At 40.1% G+C, this 16,228-nt stretch overlaps 2 protein-coding genes across 3 annotated transcripts in view; both read right to left on the bottom strand.

Moving 5' to 3' along the window:
- Positions 1 to 10,813, bottom strand: part of LOC130096028 (E3 ubiquitin-protein ligase TRIM9) — a 55,216-nt gene extending 44,403 nt beyond the window's left edge. The window contains exon 1 of one of the 2 annotated variants that reach the window (XM_056262652.1): positions 9,968 to 10,813. In XM_056262652.1, coding sequence (XP_056118627.1) covers positions 9,968 to 10,732 — 765 coding nt within the window. In that variant the 5' untranslated portion in view covers positions 10,733 to 10,813. The remainder of the gene's footprint in view (positions 1 to 9,967) is intronic. The other variant, XM_056262653.1, reaches the window with a different exon arrangement.
- A 2,317-nt stretch (positions 10,814 to 13,130) lies between these two features.
- exoc8 (exocyst complex component 8) lies at positions 13,131 to 15,502 on the bottom strand. Its single transcript, XM_056262654.1, has one exon. It carries the CDS (start codon positions 15,357 to 15,359, stop codon positions 13,305 to 13,307), a length of 2,055 nt encoding a protein of 684 aa, XP_056118629.1. The 5' UTR covers positions 15,360 to 15,502; the 3' UTR covers positions 13,131 to 13,304.
- Between the last annotated feature and the right edge of the window lie 726 nt (positions 15,503 to 16,228).

Below are 16,228 nucleotides of genomic sequence, written 5' to 3'. Positions count from 1 at the left end.
TCGACGGGACAAGCCAGATTCCACCATATCTTTATGTACACAATAATAATCTTTTACATTTTACATTGAATTACTTTTATTTTTCATATTTTCAGACCAGCACGCCCATGGGCGCAAATGCATTTGCTATTTAAACAACGTGCCACAGGACGTGAAAATGATAAATGCGTCGGACTGAAACTAGCAATAAACACTTGCAATTGCGACGGGTGTATGATAGGGCCCTATAGGTTTGGTTACATAGTGCAATTTTGTTGGCAAAAACGTTCAAGTGTCTGTTGTCAGTAGTGATGCATGAAGTCCAGCTCACACAGACGTGACTTTCAAATCAAGCAGCTTTCTGTTGGTCAGCGCGGGTAAATCATGTGACCAACTGAACCTGTTGTGAAATCTGCACCGAGAAATCTTCCGCTCTCATACGAAATTCCCGATCGCTTGGATTCTTGTTAAAATGGCTGGATTTGATTCGTGAAGCAGAGCGGGCCGAGAGCCGTAGTGGAGCTAATGATAAAGGGATAGTTCATCCAAAAATTATAATTTCCTCACCCTCAAGTTGTTCTAAACCCATATGAGTTTCTTTCTTCTGCTGAACACAAAAGAAGACATTTTGAAGAATGTTGATAACCAGACAGTTTCTGGTCTTCATTGACGTCCATAGTCTGCAAACAAAAATACTATGGAAGTCAACTGTCTGGTTACCAACAATCTGCTAAATATCTTCTTTTGTGTTCAGCAGAAGAAAGAAATGCATGCAGGTTTGGAGTAAATGATGACAGAATTTTCATTTTTGGGTGAACAATACCTTTAATAAGCACGTCATATAGGCCACACACGGGTCTCGAGTCCCACGGAGGAGTGATGACTGCGAATGACGTCTGTGAAGGCCTGGGACATTTTATGTTGTGTTTATATGCGGCAGTCGTCCGTGAGGGGCTGCTTCTTACTTTCGTTTTGTTGTTTGTTTATTTTATCATGAAACTTTACATTGAATGTTCTCTGGTTAGTGTTCCTCATCCACATAGGAAACTACAGAGGACAGAGGAGTTTGGTGTTAGCATGTTGCTAAGCTAACAACACAGTACAATAATAAGGCAAGGCAAAGCGCTTTATTTATCGTCCGACACTTTGCAACAACACCACCTTGTTTCGGCAGCGACTTTCAACATGTTTCCTATAACAATGTCTGACATTTACGTTTTATAAATTCGCAATTGCAAGTTAAAAAGTCCGAATTGCGAGATATAAACGCGCAATTATCTTTTTTATTTTTTATTCTGTGGCGGATACAATCTTCCATACAATCTTCCATACAAACCACATAATGAATGTTCACACTTGCAAAATCCGATCGGATTTCAATCGGACATGCGCACGGATTTGGACTGACAGTCTCTGAACGAGGATTAAACATCTTAAAACTAGATAGATTTACTTGAGAAGAAAAATAAAGTAAGATACTACTAGGATTCAAATAGGGAATTAATTCAATCAAGACATATTCTCTGAAAATGTTAATATCTTACACAACGTTTAATTCTTCAAGTAAATGTATCTTGTTTTAAGAATCTTTTGATATTTTTGATTGGAAAACGGGACAAAATGACTGATTAAGAAAATGATTTTTGCAGCGTGAGCAGCTCATTAGGCTCTGGAGCCTTTGTCTCTGTCTTTGTCTCTGCGGGTGTGTGTGTGTGTGTGTGTGTGTGTGTGTGTGTGTGTGTGTGTGTGTGTGTGTGTGTGTGTGTGTGTGTGTGTGTGTGTGTGTGTGTGTGTGTGTGTGTGTGTGTGTGTGTGTGTGTGTGATTAATGCTGTACATCTGGAGGTCAGCAGAACCAATCACCCATCTGACCCACCCGGCTCACACAAATCTCCCTATATTGATGACTATGGGATGATTTTAGTATCAAAATGATTAACACGTGCAAGCACACTTATCAATGAACTTGATACATGTTGCAGAAATGTTTTATCCATGCCTTTCAACTTGTGTGTGCAAAATTCAAAATTGAATGAATGTGAAGCAATTTGTACAAATAGAGACATTTTTTGTGAATACAAATGTTTTCCTTTGTATTAGTGTATCATAATTTGCACATGCAACACAGAAGACGTGCATGTGTGGATCAGGTGACGCGCGTGCATTCATTGACTCGTTTCATTGAGTCGATCCTATTTGATTCATTTGGATTTTGAGACTTTCATTTCGCGGGTTTCGCCTTGCACGATCCACACACAGCAGTCTGAGAAAAGCTGCTACCACTAGATGGCAGTATTCTGCTAAAACAGACAACGGCAGCATAATCAAGCGTTCTTCCGCATTTAAGACGCTTAAGCCTTGTTTATACTCGACGCGTCCGCACGAGCGCGAGTCTCCGCTGACTGCGCGCGGACCTCTCCATATGGACGAGGCGTTTATACTTGACGCGCTCGCCGTTGTGCTATTCTGTGAAACGACAGGGGGCGACTCGGAGTAATTCTCCTCTAAACCACCAGGAATCAGCAGTGAAGAAGTAGTTTGCCATTTATTAGTAGTTTATTAATTTCTGATTCATATAAAAAGAGTAATAAATGCAGTAGGTTTATTGTACTTTCACTGCATGTAAACTAGTAAACAACTGAAGCCTTATTGAAGAGTGTTTAAACCTTAATTTCATCAGCAGGGCTTACTTCTGCTATTGTAGGCTTATTTTGTAAATATAAGCAGTTACTTTAGAGTGCAAACTGGGTGCTTAATGTAAATGTGTTCCTATTCAAAAAATGAGAGGCTTTTTTTGGTCGCCCATCAATGCAAATGTCTCTGTGTATAGAAGGATCATAAACATGCTGATACAGACGCACCAGTTCGGCCAGATTCGGCTCGAAGTCGTTCATCTTCGGATGCGGCGCCGCGCGCGATGTTACAAAAAGTGCCGTGCACACCGCCAGGCGAAATGGGGTCTTGCGCACCCAACGCGCACGACCGCCCACACCGCAATGACGTCATTTTTGCCGCGCGCACTTCGCGCTCTTGCGGACGCGTCGAGTATAAACAAGGCTTTAATGAGAGTGATATTGAAGCACCAAATTTAGTACACAATAATATAGGCCTACCCTATTAATAAAGCATACTTTATAGAGGCAAACATTACGTCAGATTATGAACAACACCCATAGAAAACCATTATAAAACGCTTAACGTGCAATCGCGCGTTGCATGTTCAGTAAGGTGTATTGGCTACTGAGTTTAAATATCACCGTCTTACTGCATTGACGTTAAGCTTTTTCTTTATAATATGCTCTATGGGAGGAAAACTATATAGCCTACAGACAAGAGACTACATGAACGCTACATAAACGCTAGACTTCCAAGGTTATAATATAACCTTGGAAATATGTTCATTTGAATGAATGACTGGACGTTTATATTTTTTTGACTGTGAGTGGAGTTTGCAGATGGTCCCTTTATAAAATGAGGCGAATATCAAACCTAAAACTTACTTCACTGCACTCTCGGACCGGTTGCTCTCCCATTCACATGCAAAGTTAAACGCAACTGCAGAATTTTTATTTCATGTTAAGCTTTTTCTTTTTAACAGGCTCGGGAAGGAAATGTTATTAACTTGAAACGCCGTACATTGCGTTCATGTAGTCTCTTGTCTGTAGGCTATATAGTTTTCCTCCCATAGAGCATATTATAAAGAAAAAGCTTAACGTCAATGCAGTAAGACGGTGATATTTAAACTCAGTAGCCAATACACCTTACTGAACATGCAACGCGCGATTGCACGTTAAGCGTTTTATAATGGTTTTCTATGGGTGTTGTTCATAATCTGACGTAATGTTTGCCTCTATAAAGTATGCTTTATTAATAGGGTAGGCCTATATTATTGTGTACTAAATTTGGTGCTTCAATATCACTCTCATTAAGCGTCTTAAATGCGGAAGAACGCTTGATTATGCTGCCGTTGTCTGTTTTAGCAGAATACTGCCATCTAGTGGTAGCAGCTTTTCTCAGACTGCTGTGTGTGGATCGTGCAAGGCGAAACCCGCGAAATGAAAGTCTCAAAATCCAAATGAATCAAATAGGATCGACTCAATGAATCGAGTCAATGAATGCACGCGCGTCACCTGATCCACACATGCACGTCTTCTGTGTTGCATGTGCAAATTATGATACACTAATACAAAGGAAAACATTTGTATTCACAAAAAATGTCTCTATTTGTACAAATTGCTTCACATTCATTCAATTTTGAATTTTGCACACGCAAGTTGAAAGGCATGGATAAAACATTTCTGCAACATGTATCAAGTTCATTGATAAGTGTGCTTGCACGTGTTAATCATTTTGATACTATAATCATCCCATAGATGACAGCATCCCTCTCTCTCCTCCATTTATCTCCCTGCTTTGATGTTTGAAATGGAAAGAGAGAAAGTCATTGGCATCATCATTTTTGAAATGAATAATTGACAGAACATTGTAATCGTCCTCAGAAATGTGGAGCAAATCTTGCTCTAAACATTGAAATGAAGGTTGCACGCGCATGTCAAGTCCATTTTCCCCGCTTGTTTCCTCATGATGCTGGACATTAACTGCAGTCAGAGGGAATCGGGGATGTGTGTAATGTGCTGAAGACAGTTAGGGAAGCCCTGAGGTTTGTTTATCCTCATCACTCTAATATATTTAAAGAAGTAAGTATGAAAGTAGATCTGACATATGTACAGATTAAGTAGAACTAGCAATTAAAATGCTGCCATTGTTCCAACCCATATATTTTTTTCATGGCACACAAAAATATTATTTTTATAGACATATTGCACAGTTCATAGTTACCAGTTTTGTCAAGATCTATTAAAGACGAACCTTTCAGGAACATATACATTTTGGTAACGCTTCCTTTTAAAGTACAGTACTTACGTGTACTTACAGTGTACTTACCTAGAAAGTACTGGCTAATATAAGGTAAGTGCATGGGTTAGGGGTAGGTTTAGGGGTAGGTTCAGGGTCAGTACCTAGTTATTACCCAGTAATTGTAATTACTATAATAAGTACCTAGTATGTACATGGGTAACAGGACTGTAAAAGGAAGCGTTACCTAATATTTCACCCCAAAATTAAAAGAAAATACAAACATATCAAACCTCTTTTTAGGATCATTATGAGGTTTTTTGTGACATTGTTTTCATGACAAATTTTTTTTGTAATGCTATAGTATTTCTTGAACTGTTTTAAATCATGTTTATTAATATTGTTAAAAATGAATTATGATAATGTTTTACTACCATTTAGAATAAATTACAAACAAATACAAGTAAATATATGCTAAGACATTACAGTGGTGAGAACTTTGAGGAGGAATCTTATGGAAATAATGTCAGTGTGTGTGTGTGTGTGTGTGTGTGTGTGTGTGTGTGCGTGCGTGCGTGCGTGCGTGCGTGTGTGTGTGTGTGTGTGTGTGTGTGTGTGTGTGCGTGTGTGCGTGCGTGCGTGTGTGTGTGTGTGTGTTTTGATCTTGAGATTACATGTGACCTGGACATTTTTTGTTTTCGGAGTGAAACTGAAGCAAAAGGAGAGGTGAGAGGTTTGTCTGTTCAGCAAGTTTGAAGAAACCACAGTCACTGATGGTTCTTTTCCCAGTTGTGTGGGAAAATGAAACACTGCCGTAATATTCATGTGTAACCATGGAAACTCGCTAGATTACAGGATTCTGTACTTAGGCGTTGAACAGGACGGGTCATGTTTGTAGGAGGGTGTGTGGAGCTCGCTCTCTCTCTCTCTCTCTCTCTCTCTCTATATATATATATATATATATATATATATATATATATCTTGCTGGATTTTCCTGTGTTTTTTATGAATAGATGCACATCAAACCCTCTTTGACTTTAGTGGGCTGTGTAAACATGAAAGGGGTCCAAAAATTTTTTTTTCTGTATTCAGCTTTTCTGTATACTGCTAATTCTGTGATTTTGTATGAATTTTACAAAAATAAAAGTTTTCTTTATTTTATTGTTTAATTTTCTTTTAAGAAACGTTACAGCCTCACTGTGCGTGTCTTATTTGCTGAAAGTCTGGTTTGTAAGATTGAGTCAGTGGCCTGAGTTTACTGAGCTGTTTCCTTGGTCACAGATAGCCGGCAGGAAAAAGCGTGAAAAAGACTCCTTACACACACACACACACACACACACACACACACACACACACACACACACACACACACACACACACACACACACACACACACAGTGATGGCATATGGAGGAGTGGTACTGCATATTTCAGTCTGAAACATCTAACCTACATTCGATCTGCTAGTGTGTGTGTGTGTGTGTGTGTGTGTGTGTGTGCGCGTGAGGCAAAACCATCCTTGCGTGTCATAAATGTGTGTGTGGAGGAGGAGGTCACAGCTATTCCCACACATTGGCTTTTTGAATATGTGCGGAAAGAGACGGCATTCCTGCATTACGTGTCTGTGTGTTAGTCATTTTTACTTCGTTTATACTTTATTTTACTGACGTCCATTGGTATTTCCACAGACAAGAGATATAGTCTTAAACATATAATATATATATATATATATATAACATATATATTGTATCTGTCTGTTTACTTTTGTTATTTTTATTGTTTTATGTATTTATTTATTCATTTATGAATGACAGTAGAAATAATTGTTGGGTTTTATTTATTTATTTAGTACATAACTGAGAATATGATGCAAAAGACATCACATTTATGTTATAGTAAGTAACTATATAGTAAATTAACTAAAATAAACATTGACTAACAACATGTTTTATCTCAAAGGAAAATTCTACTTTAATAGTATAGCTTTTGTTTATGGTGAAATAAAAAAAAACGTATTTACCTACATTTAGTAACATTTTGGCTTACAGTATGTCTAAAGAAAATATATTAAGCATGGTATATGGTCTTCTCTTCATAAAAAAAAATTGTCTGTGGCAAAAGAAATAATTTCGATTAATATTACATCAAAATGTAGGCCTAAGGTTTAAACCCAAAGCATACATATAATTTGCAAAAACTAATAAATTACAGTAATTGATGTTGTTGTTCTTTAGTGTAAGGTCATCATGTGACCTTTTTGTCTCTTAGTGTGCAAAAGCATCTTCTTAGCCAAGACTTCAAGGTGTCTAGGATTTTTAGTACTCACGGGTGTACAAAAGTGTGACAACTAGCCCCGGCCTCCCCGTATATTTACACACACACACACATATATATAAAGCCATCTGCTTGCAGCACACATATAGAGCGAGCGACATGAACATTTCTGAATCCTCTTGACTCTCGGCACTATTTAGGGGACAGATGTCTCTCTCCCGGTCAGGGTCAGGGTGATGGCTAGTGTTTAGGGAAGAGGTCAGGGTTCAGGGGTTAAGGGTCAGCTAATAGTAATCTGCTATAAGAGTGTGTGTACAGACATCAGCAGAGTTCCAGAGCAACACAAATACACTGCACAGGGAAATAAATAAGTCAATAAATCAATAAATCAACTGTAGACAAATTGAAGTGGTGACAGGTGAAGACAAGTCAAAAAGAAAAAAAGGTGAAGACAAGTACGATGTGGCAAATATTCAGACGTGGCAATATTCCAAATATCCCACAGTAAAGAAATCTTGCAATGGCTCATTATTTTTCACAATTGTGACTTTATTTAGCAAAACTATGACATATCTCTAGATTGTGCCTTTATTTTTTGTAATTGTAATATTATATTTCCCAATGTGACTTCACATTTCCAAATTGTGCATTTTATTTCTTGTAATTGTAATATGTTTCTCACAGTATTCCTTTATGTTTTTTACAGTGACTTTATTTAGCATTATTGTAACTATATTTCACAATGTGACATTTTGACTATGTATCACAATGTGACTGTGTATCTCACATTTATTTCTTATTTTAAAATATTTATACAACAGATATGCATCTATACAACCTAACAGAGAATATTTCTATGTATATATATATCTGTATCTTTACATCTCTTTTTGTTCAGTATGTGTCCCACGCACAGCAAGCTATTATGTTTAATCTCTCTCTTCTGAAATATCATAATGGATGGGAATCATTAGACATCAATACTTAAATCTCCAACCTAATGTTTTATTCACTAAAATCAACATATATGCCCCATCTTCATAATTTACAGCCCATTTTTGGTTGGTAAATGACTAGCAGAATGCCACAAACGCCACTTAAACGATAAAGACCCCGGAGCGCACCGTCCCGGGGATTAGAGAGATCCCGGCTAAACTCAGGGCTAAAGGTGTGCTCTCGTTTAATTTATCAATCTGACAGCTTCATGCAATATGTGTCAAATGATCTGTTCTTCCGGCTCTATCAGAATCCATTAAAGTGCATGAAGAAGAAAAAAAGGCCCAGCGGGAGGGTGGAATTTAGACTGACTCATACACACTCACACAGTTCCTCCCCGCCTACAATAAAACTGTACACACACACACACTGTGATTCTCACACATAAGCTTTCCTCAATTTCCTACTACCCCCTGCCACATCACAGCAGCACACACACACACACACACTGTACAACAGCATAAGTCACTTACACTGACCTACTCACACACACACACAGAGACAAGCATGAGTAGAATCCCAGAGTGGACAGTGTGTGTGCGTGTGTGTGTGTGTGTGTGTGTGTGTGTGTGTGTGTGTGTGTGTGTGTGTGTGTGTGTGTGTGTGTGTGTGTGTGTGAGCGTGTGTGTGTGTGTGTGCGTGAGCGTGTGTGTGTGTGTGTGTGTGTGTGTGTGTGTGTGTGTGTGTGTGTGTGTGTGTGTGATTCAGTCTAACTTAAGGTTGTGTTAGTATTTTGAAAGATGCTTAAGAAGATATGTTTCACAGAATCACAGCTATATGTTTTGAACTACACTACAATGATATAGTGATAGTATCAGGTGGAAATGCAATGATCACTATTGCATGCCAAGGTAATATAAATATCACTACACTTTTAGAAATACAGGTTTAGGCCAAAATATGATCTCATGTTTGCAATCCTGAAAAGGTTCAATATACAATCTTTCCACTTACACTCTTGAAAATAAAAGTTATTTATTGATATTGATGGTTTCCATGAAGAACCTTTAACATCCATGGAAACTTTCCATTGCACAAACGTTTTTTTTTTTTTTTTATGGTAAGGGTTATTTCACCCAAAAATGAAAATTATTCCATAATTGACTCACTCTCAAGCAATCCTAGGTGTATATGACTCTCTTCTTTCAGCCAAACACAATCTGAGATCCTGGCTCTTCCAAGCTTTATATTGGGAGTGAATAGAGCCTTATATTTTGAAGCCCAAAAAAGCACATCCATCCATCATAAAAGTAATCCATACAACTCCAGGGGGTTAATGAAGTCCTTCTGAAGTGAGGCAATACATTTTTGTAAGAAAAATATCTATTTTTTTATAACTTGTGTATTTATAATTGTATAAACTATAATCACCGCCGGAACTAGACTCACATACGGCCGTTACCGGAAGCCAGTGATTATATTATAGTTTATAAAGTTATAATTATGAATATTTTTCTCGCAAAAAACACATTGCTTCACTTCAGAAGGCCTTTATTAACCCCCTGGAGGCATATGGATTCCTTTTTTAATGGATGGATGCGCTTTTTTGGGCTTCAAAATCTCAGGTACCATTCACTCCAATTATAAGGGGCTCTAAATATGAATCCTTAGTTCAATATAAAAACATTTCTTTTGGAACTTTTTTTGCTACGGTACCAAGTGTTTTTTCTTTGTTTTTTTGTTTTTGTTGTTGTTTTTTTGCTTTGTTTCCCTCTTGATTTTTTTTTTTGGAAGACAAGTACCATGATAGTACCGTGGTATTCGTGGAAATGCCTTGGAGTAACATACCATGGTACATGAATTTCAGTACCATGGTTTCACCAACTGTACTACATGCAGTCACAGTGGCACAATGTGTCATTTACCTTGTGTTGTTTCCACATGGCGGCCAGCGGCTTCACATCATGTTTCCCGTGTTTGCCCTCCTCCAGACACTGGTAGCACACGGGGCTCCGGCAGCTGGCGCAGTACATGCTGTAGTTCTCCGACTCGTGATCCACGCACGTCGCCTGTTTGCGCGCGGAGGCTGCGCCCGGTTGCGCGATGCCCGCCTGCGCGTGAGTCGGCGGCAGCAGCCGGTGTTTGGCCAGCGGTCCGCGGGACGGGTGGCAGCGCTGCTGGCACGGCCCGCAGTAAAACACATCGCACTGCTCGCACATCACCGTGGCGTCCACCGGGTTGCGGTCGCACAGCTGGCACTTGACGGAGGCGGCGCGGCTCTGCTGGTAGCGGGACACGATCGCCTCCAGGAGCCGGTTCCGCTGGAGTCCCCGGAGCCCGCGCTCGTCCAGCGACACGCTGCGGTGGCACAGAGGGCAGGTGATGGAGCAGTGCCGGTGCAGCAGTGCGGGCGGGAACACTCGCACCCCGTTGGGGGACTTCAGGCATGGCGTGTATGAGCCGTAGCCGCTGTCCGTCTCGCTGTACATGCTCATCTTGTCCATGTCCAGATAATCATAGTCCGAGGTGCCGGAGCTTCGGCTCTGCGGAGGGGTCTCTCCCTCCGGGGTCTGCACGATGATATTCCGGGCACACGCCAGGCAGACATTGTGCGAGCACGGTAAAATAATAGGCTCCTTAAAGAGAGAACCGCAAACCGGGCATTTCAGTTCTTCTTCCATCGCGTCCATAAACACGTTCACACGCGCAGCCGTTGAATGAAATCAGAGCAGCACTACCAGACGCGGACAGCTCCGTAACGCGCTCCGCGCATGCGCACTGAGAGAACGGTTGTGGGAGTTGTAGTCACTCTGCCCACACCAACCCTTTCAGTTGAGCTCTTAAAAACTACAACTCCCTTAATGCCGCTAATTAAATGCGGCGAGAAGAATTTGTATTATCGTCCCGTATTCCAGGGTCATCGGTTTGAGGGGAAAAAAAGCCTAATTTGCAATTTAAAGAAGCCCGTGTGTAAACAACCCCGTCAAAGGAGGACAGGCGTTGTAATTGTGATGGCATCTGAGAGAGGGCTGACCAGTCGCCTAGTTTCTGTGAGTGGCCGTAAATAATCAGGGGAAGGAATGTATCACAGCGAGCATCGGCGGCTTCTGCCCACACAGTCTAATTACGGCACACAATTAATGAGCCCTTCAGCGCGCGCACATCACCATAATCCTAAATATTAAAATAAAAATAAATAAATAAATCCATAAAAATAAATATTGTGTATTTCTATAAAGCAGTTATAGTAGGCTTTTTTTTTCTTGAAATAGACAAAAAAGGTCAGTTAAAGTGAAAGATTTTTCTTATGTACGCTACAAATTATAGTATATTTTTGTTTTGTTTTAGGGCCCATTTTTACTGTATTGTTTTATTTTTAATTATATTATTTAAAATTTTAGATTAAAATAGTTTACTTAATTGAATGATTGAATAGGCTATCTATATTTTTTTTTAGTATACACACACACATATATTATTAGTCCTGTCAAACTGATAAACGCCTAAGTTTGTCTTTAATGTACATGATATGCCTATATATATATATATATATATATATGTTTTATGTCTCTCTGTGTGTATACTGTATACATGCACACGCATATATTTATAGATTTACATATATGTGTGCATATTTATATAAACACAGACACGCACACAAACATATACACACAAATAATATATATAAATATAATAATATACAAACATATATTATGTAAACAAAAACTTTTATGGTGGATGTGATTAATTGCAATTAATCAATTGGACAGCACTAACATATATATATATATATATATATATATATATATATATATATATATATATATATATATATATATATATATATATACACACAGAGAGAGAGAGAATTTGAAAATTGAGAGAAAGGATAGAAAATGCATAAATCTCAAAATAATTTTCAATAAACTAATGTCCAGTGTAATGTAATCTAATAGAGCAGTGCAGAGTATTTGGTTTGACAATCAGCAGCGACGGCAGACGTTATTGTTCTTTCACACACGCCTGTCGTGTTGTTCAGAGGCGCGAGACTGATCCACGAGATTATGCTGGGGGTTTGCCAAAGGAAAAATCATCTCCTGTCATAACCCGGAGGCTGATGCATACTGGATCAAATAACCAGGTTAGATTTTACTGATGCATTAAAGTTCTTGTTTTAAATCCATCGAAGTCTCATATACATCAAACCTTCTCCTCATATTATCATCCTGTCTATGCGTCAAGAGGGTTTAAAAAACAACAGAAACATAACACAAAAAGGTCTTGTGAATATATGATCAAGCATATGCAGTCTGACAGAGAACAGAAACAGCAGTGTGAAAGAGAAACAGATGAAAGGGGAATATTTTTAATTAACTCTGTGTTGTTGTCAAGACTGTGGCTTTGGGATTTTGAACTGAGCCTTATACTTTTATTCAACAATTCCCTGTACAGCAGGGGGCACTACATTTAAAAGCTCAGACATCTGGAGCACAGGATCAAATCAACACAACATATTCATGTTAAGCGAGTTTTACGCACTTTGCTTTTTTACAAGTCTCAAGTTTATAAACTGTCAAAAGAGAGCAGTAAAAATAAGTGTTTTCACGTCTACCTCAAATTTTTTTTTGCTTGACTGAAATGACAAATGCAGTGGTATATTCTTTATATTTCAACATGTAGGGCGATATTAATTCCCATTTACTTTAATAATATAGTTTATTATAAATGATTAAACAACATAAAGCACAATTAATAGAATTATGAAATGCAAGTGTTATAAAGTTGCTATTTGTGATTATTTACTCACCCTCATTTTATTTCAAACCCATATGCTGTTGTTTTAAGACTATATGGACTAATTTTGCTTTATTGCCATTTTTTGAAGCTTGACACCCATTTGAAAATTTTAAGATTTTTTTTAAATTCTCATTTTGTTGAACCAACATCACATTGTAACATTGATTCAATGCCATTACCATTGATTTTTGGATGATGAAAAAAAAAAAATGAATGTTGTTTTTTTTTTAAGCTTGAGCCCATTTGAAAATTGTAAGAGTTTTTTTAATTCTCTTATTTTTTTCATGTACAACAACAAAGGTTTGACACGAAGGCAAGTAAATAATGACAGAATCCATATTTCCAGTGAGAGTTAGGAGTGCGTCACGACACCAACAACGAGTCATGAAATGAGAGTACTTCATGAAATGCATTGAGACTTTAAGACCTCTATGGTAGTGCATCCTCAGTCTCATTGATTCCCATTTAAACAACGGACATGGTGCTGTCGGGATTGACTCTGACAGGCCGAGAGCTCTTCCTCAGATCCTGGAGCTGTTTGGCTGGTTTCCCCACTCCCTCCTCAAACCTCCTCTCCACAACGGGAAGCACCGTCTCGTGCAGGAAGGAAGCGTTCTGCAGGATGAAGGCCTTCTTCTCGCTCTCCTGCTCGCAGCGCAGGCTGTAGTCCACGTGCTGAACCGCCACCAGTATGATCTCCCGCAGGCTCTCCAGAAACACCATGTGCAGCTCTGGGAAGTACAGCTTCAGCCCTTCCTCCAGGAACGCCATCATCTGCTTGGTGAAGGCCACGACGGTGTAGCTCAGGTTGACCCAGCAGTCTTCTCCCGTATACTGGTCGAACCCGCCGATCCCGCAGCTCCGCATTTCCTCCTTGAGTTTGGCCAGGGCTTCAGGAGTCATCAGGTTCATCCTGCGCCACATCTCCTCAGAGTTGCGATGCTTGGTCGCTTCTATGATGATGTCTTTCTGGCTTTGCAACGCCGCCCTGATGTCTTTCACGAGCAAAGACTGTAAAATGAAGGTCAGGTCCAAGCCGATGTCGCTCAGCTGCTTGCAGTGCTCGCTCGCGAACTTCACGCATTCGGCGGCGGTGGACAAGCTCTCTTTGCTGTCGAACACCTGCTTGCTGAAGGCGTCTACGAACATCTTCATCACCGAACGAGACCAGACCACGAAGGCGGAGTAGCAGCCGGTGTTCCCCGCGAAATCCGTCTCGAACTCCCTGGCGGTTTCCAGCAGGCTCGTGAAGAAGATGTTGCAGAGCTTTTGGATGTATAGCAGCGTGGCTCCTTCGATGCGAAGCTGGCGGATGGCGGTTTGGACGGCCGCGGCTCGGTTCTTCAGAAAGAGCTCGCAGGCTTTCGTGGACTGGCCCAGGCGGACGAGCTGGGATACGGCTCGCCGTGTGGCTTTAGGTCCTCCGCGGAGAGAGCGGTCGGGCGAGAGCTCGAACACCAGAACCTCCGTCAGCTGTCGAACGCGCTCCTCCACCTTCACCCTGAGCTCCTTCACCCGCGGGCTCACCGGTTGCTCCTTCAGATATTCGTTTAGCTTGTCTAGGAGATCAACAGCGCCCTCGAAGTCTCTCTGAGCGATGCAAACGTCAAGGTCTTCCGGAAGCTCCTGGATCCATTCGGGACTCAGATCCACCAGTTCCTCTGAATCTAGTGGTTCGTCATCTTCAAATGGGTTCGTGGAGACGTCCTGCCTGACCGGCGACGTCGGCACCTCCTCTTCCTTTGTGTGCTTGTCTTTCGCTACTTTGTTTTTCTTCGTTTCCTCCAGGATCTCCAGCCACTCTTTCTTGATCTTGCTGTTCTCAGCTTTGAAGATGCGGCTATCTGGGAACATGAGGATTTTGAACATGTCTTTAATCGGAGGGTTGTCTTTTACGTTTACAACCGCAAAGCTTTCCAGGTCGTACAGCGCACTGTACTTGTACTTCACAGCGCCGCGTCTGTTCGCCAGCCAGGTTGCAATTAACAGGCAATCGTTCATCAGAAACGCATGGACCTTTTGGATCTGCGACATGTTGTCCGCGTCATACTCCAAAAGATCTCCATTGTAGACCAGATATCTGCCGGGGGTTTCCATGATGTTCTTGCATCCCTCCACTTTTTCCAAAAGCGTGGTTAGGGTTCTTTGTTTGACCTCTTCTGTTTCCTTTGGGAAGGCTGTGAGCATTTCTTTGGCTGTTTCGTCTTTATCCGTGGACAGGAGAGACTGTGTAATGCTCTCCATTATGCTCTTCTGCTCGGTGAGAATGTGACTGAGCTGATACATCTCACTTTCCAGGTATGAAATCTCCTTGGCTGTCTCAATAAACTGCCTGTAGTTTTTATAAACATTTTTCTTCAGGTTTTGTGCGGTTTCGTCGGCGAGTGTTTGTATTTTCTGACGGTGTTCCTGTAAATCTCGGTCCCCGTCGGACTGCTGCGAGAGCTGCTTGACGTGCGACTGAGGGTCAAAATTAGGGGATTCCAGCATCTTACGCAAACGGTTTCCAGTGTCTGCCATTTTTCTGGATGTTACGGCGAAAGAATATGTATAAAAGAAACACAAATGTGAATATAATTTTGTGTAAATCAGCTAGTCATTGCAGTATAGCTGCAGAGAGAGCGCTTCCTCGTTACAGGAGACTCGCGACACCTCCCCGTGACGTCACTCACATCACGTGAAGAGCGAACGTTTCAAAATACACAACAACAAAGATTCACGCACTTATATGTTTGAATAATTTAAAAATACTGATAAAATTTGCCTCTAGCAACACGTAGTTGTTTGCATTCGGTGTATTTTACATGCATTTTGTTGTTGTTGTTGTCCATGGTAATATCCCTATAATGAGATTTAACAAATAAATAGTGTGATTAAAAAACAGACATATTCACATATGTTTTATTTCATACACTTTATTACAAACATAGCTCACAAATATAGAGCATCTATAGATGTTTAAATATGCCATTGTGCCAATTTGAGTAAAACAGCAAGCCCAAAAATATGCACCCCCTCCTTTGTAGGAAGTGTTTCTAACAGAGTAGAATGAATAAATTACCCCGTGTTGATAAGGAAAATATTTGCAAACTTTAAAATCGGGTAGAATAATTATATATCAAAATACTAATTCTACTATTTGTTTAGCAGCTACATCAACTCCGTGCAACTGTTTTGATCGGTCAACATTTTACGCAAGAAACACGTAATACAGCCATAGACGTTTTTATTTTTTATACTATTTTTGTAACTCTATTTTTTTCTTTTTGGGCATTGCACGGTGTAATATCCACATATCCCCTGTGTTTCGCTGTTCATGTATATTATCAAATTTAAAAATAGAAATACATTTCCCAGCATCCCAATACACTGTTTGACTTTCTGGTTGG

The sequence above is a fragment of the Rhinichthys klamathensis genome, unplaced genomic scaffold (assembly GCF_029890125.1).
Source record: "Rhinichthys klamathensis goyatoka isolate OS25496 unplaced genomic scaffold, OSU_Roscu_1.1 h1tg000196l_1, whole genome shotgun sequence".
NCBI classification, from domain to species: Eukaryota; Metazoa; Chordata; class Actinopteri; order Cypriniformes; family Leuciscidae; genus Rhinichthys; species Rhinichthys klamathensis.
Note: the sequence above shows the minus strand (reverse complement) of the source record. Positions and strands in the feature narration are given on the sequence as shown.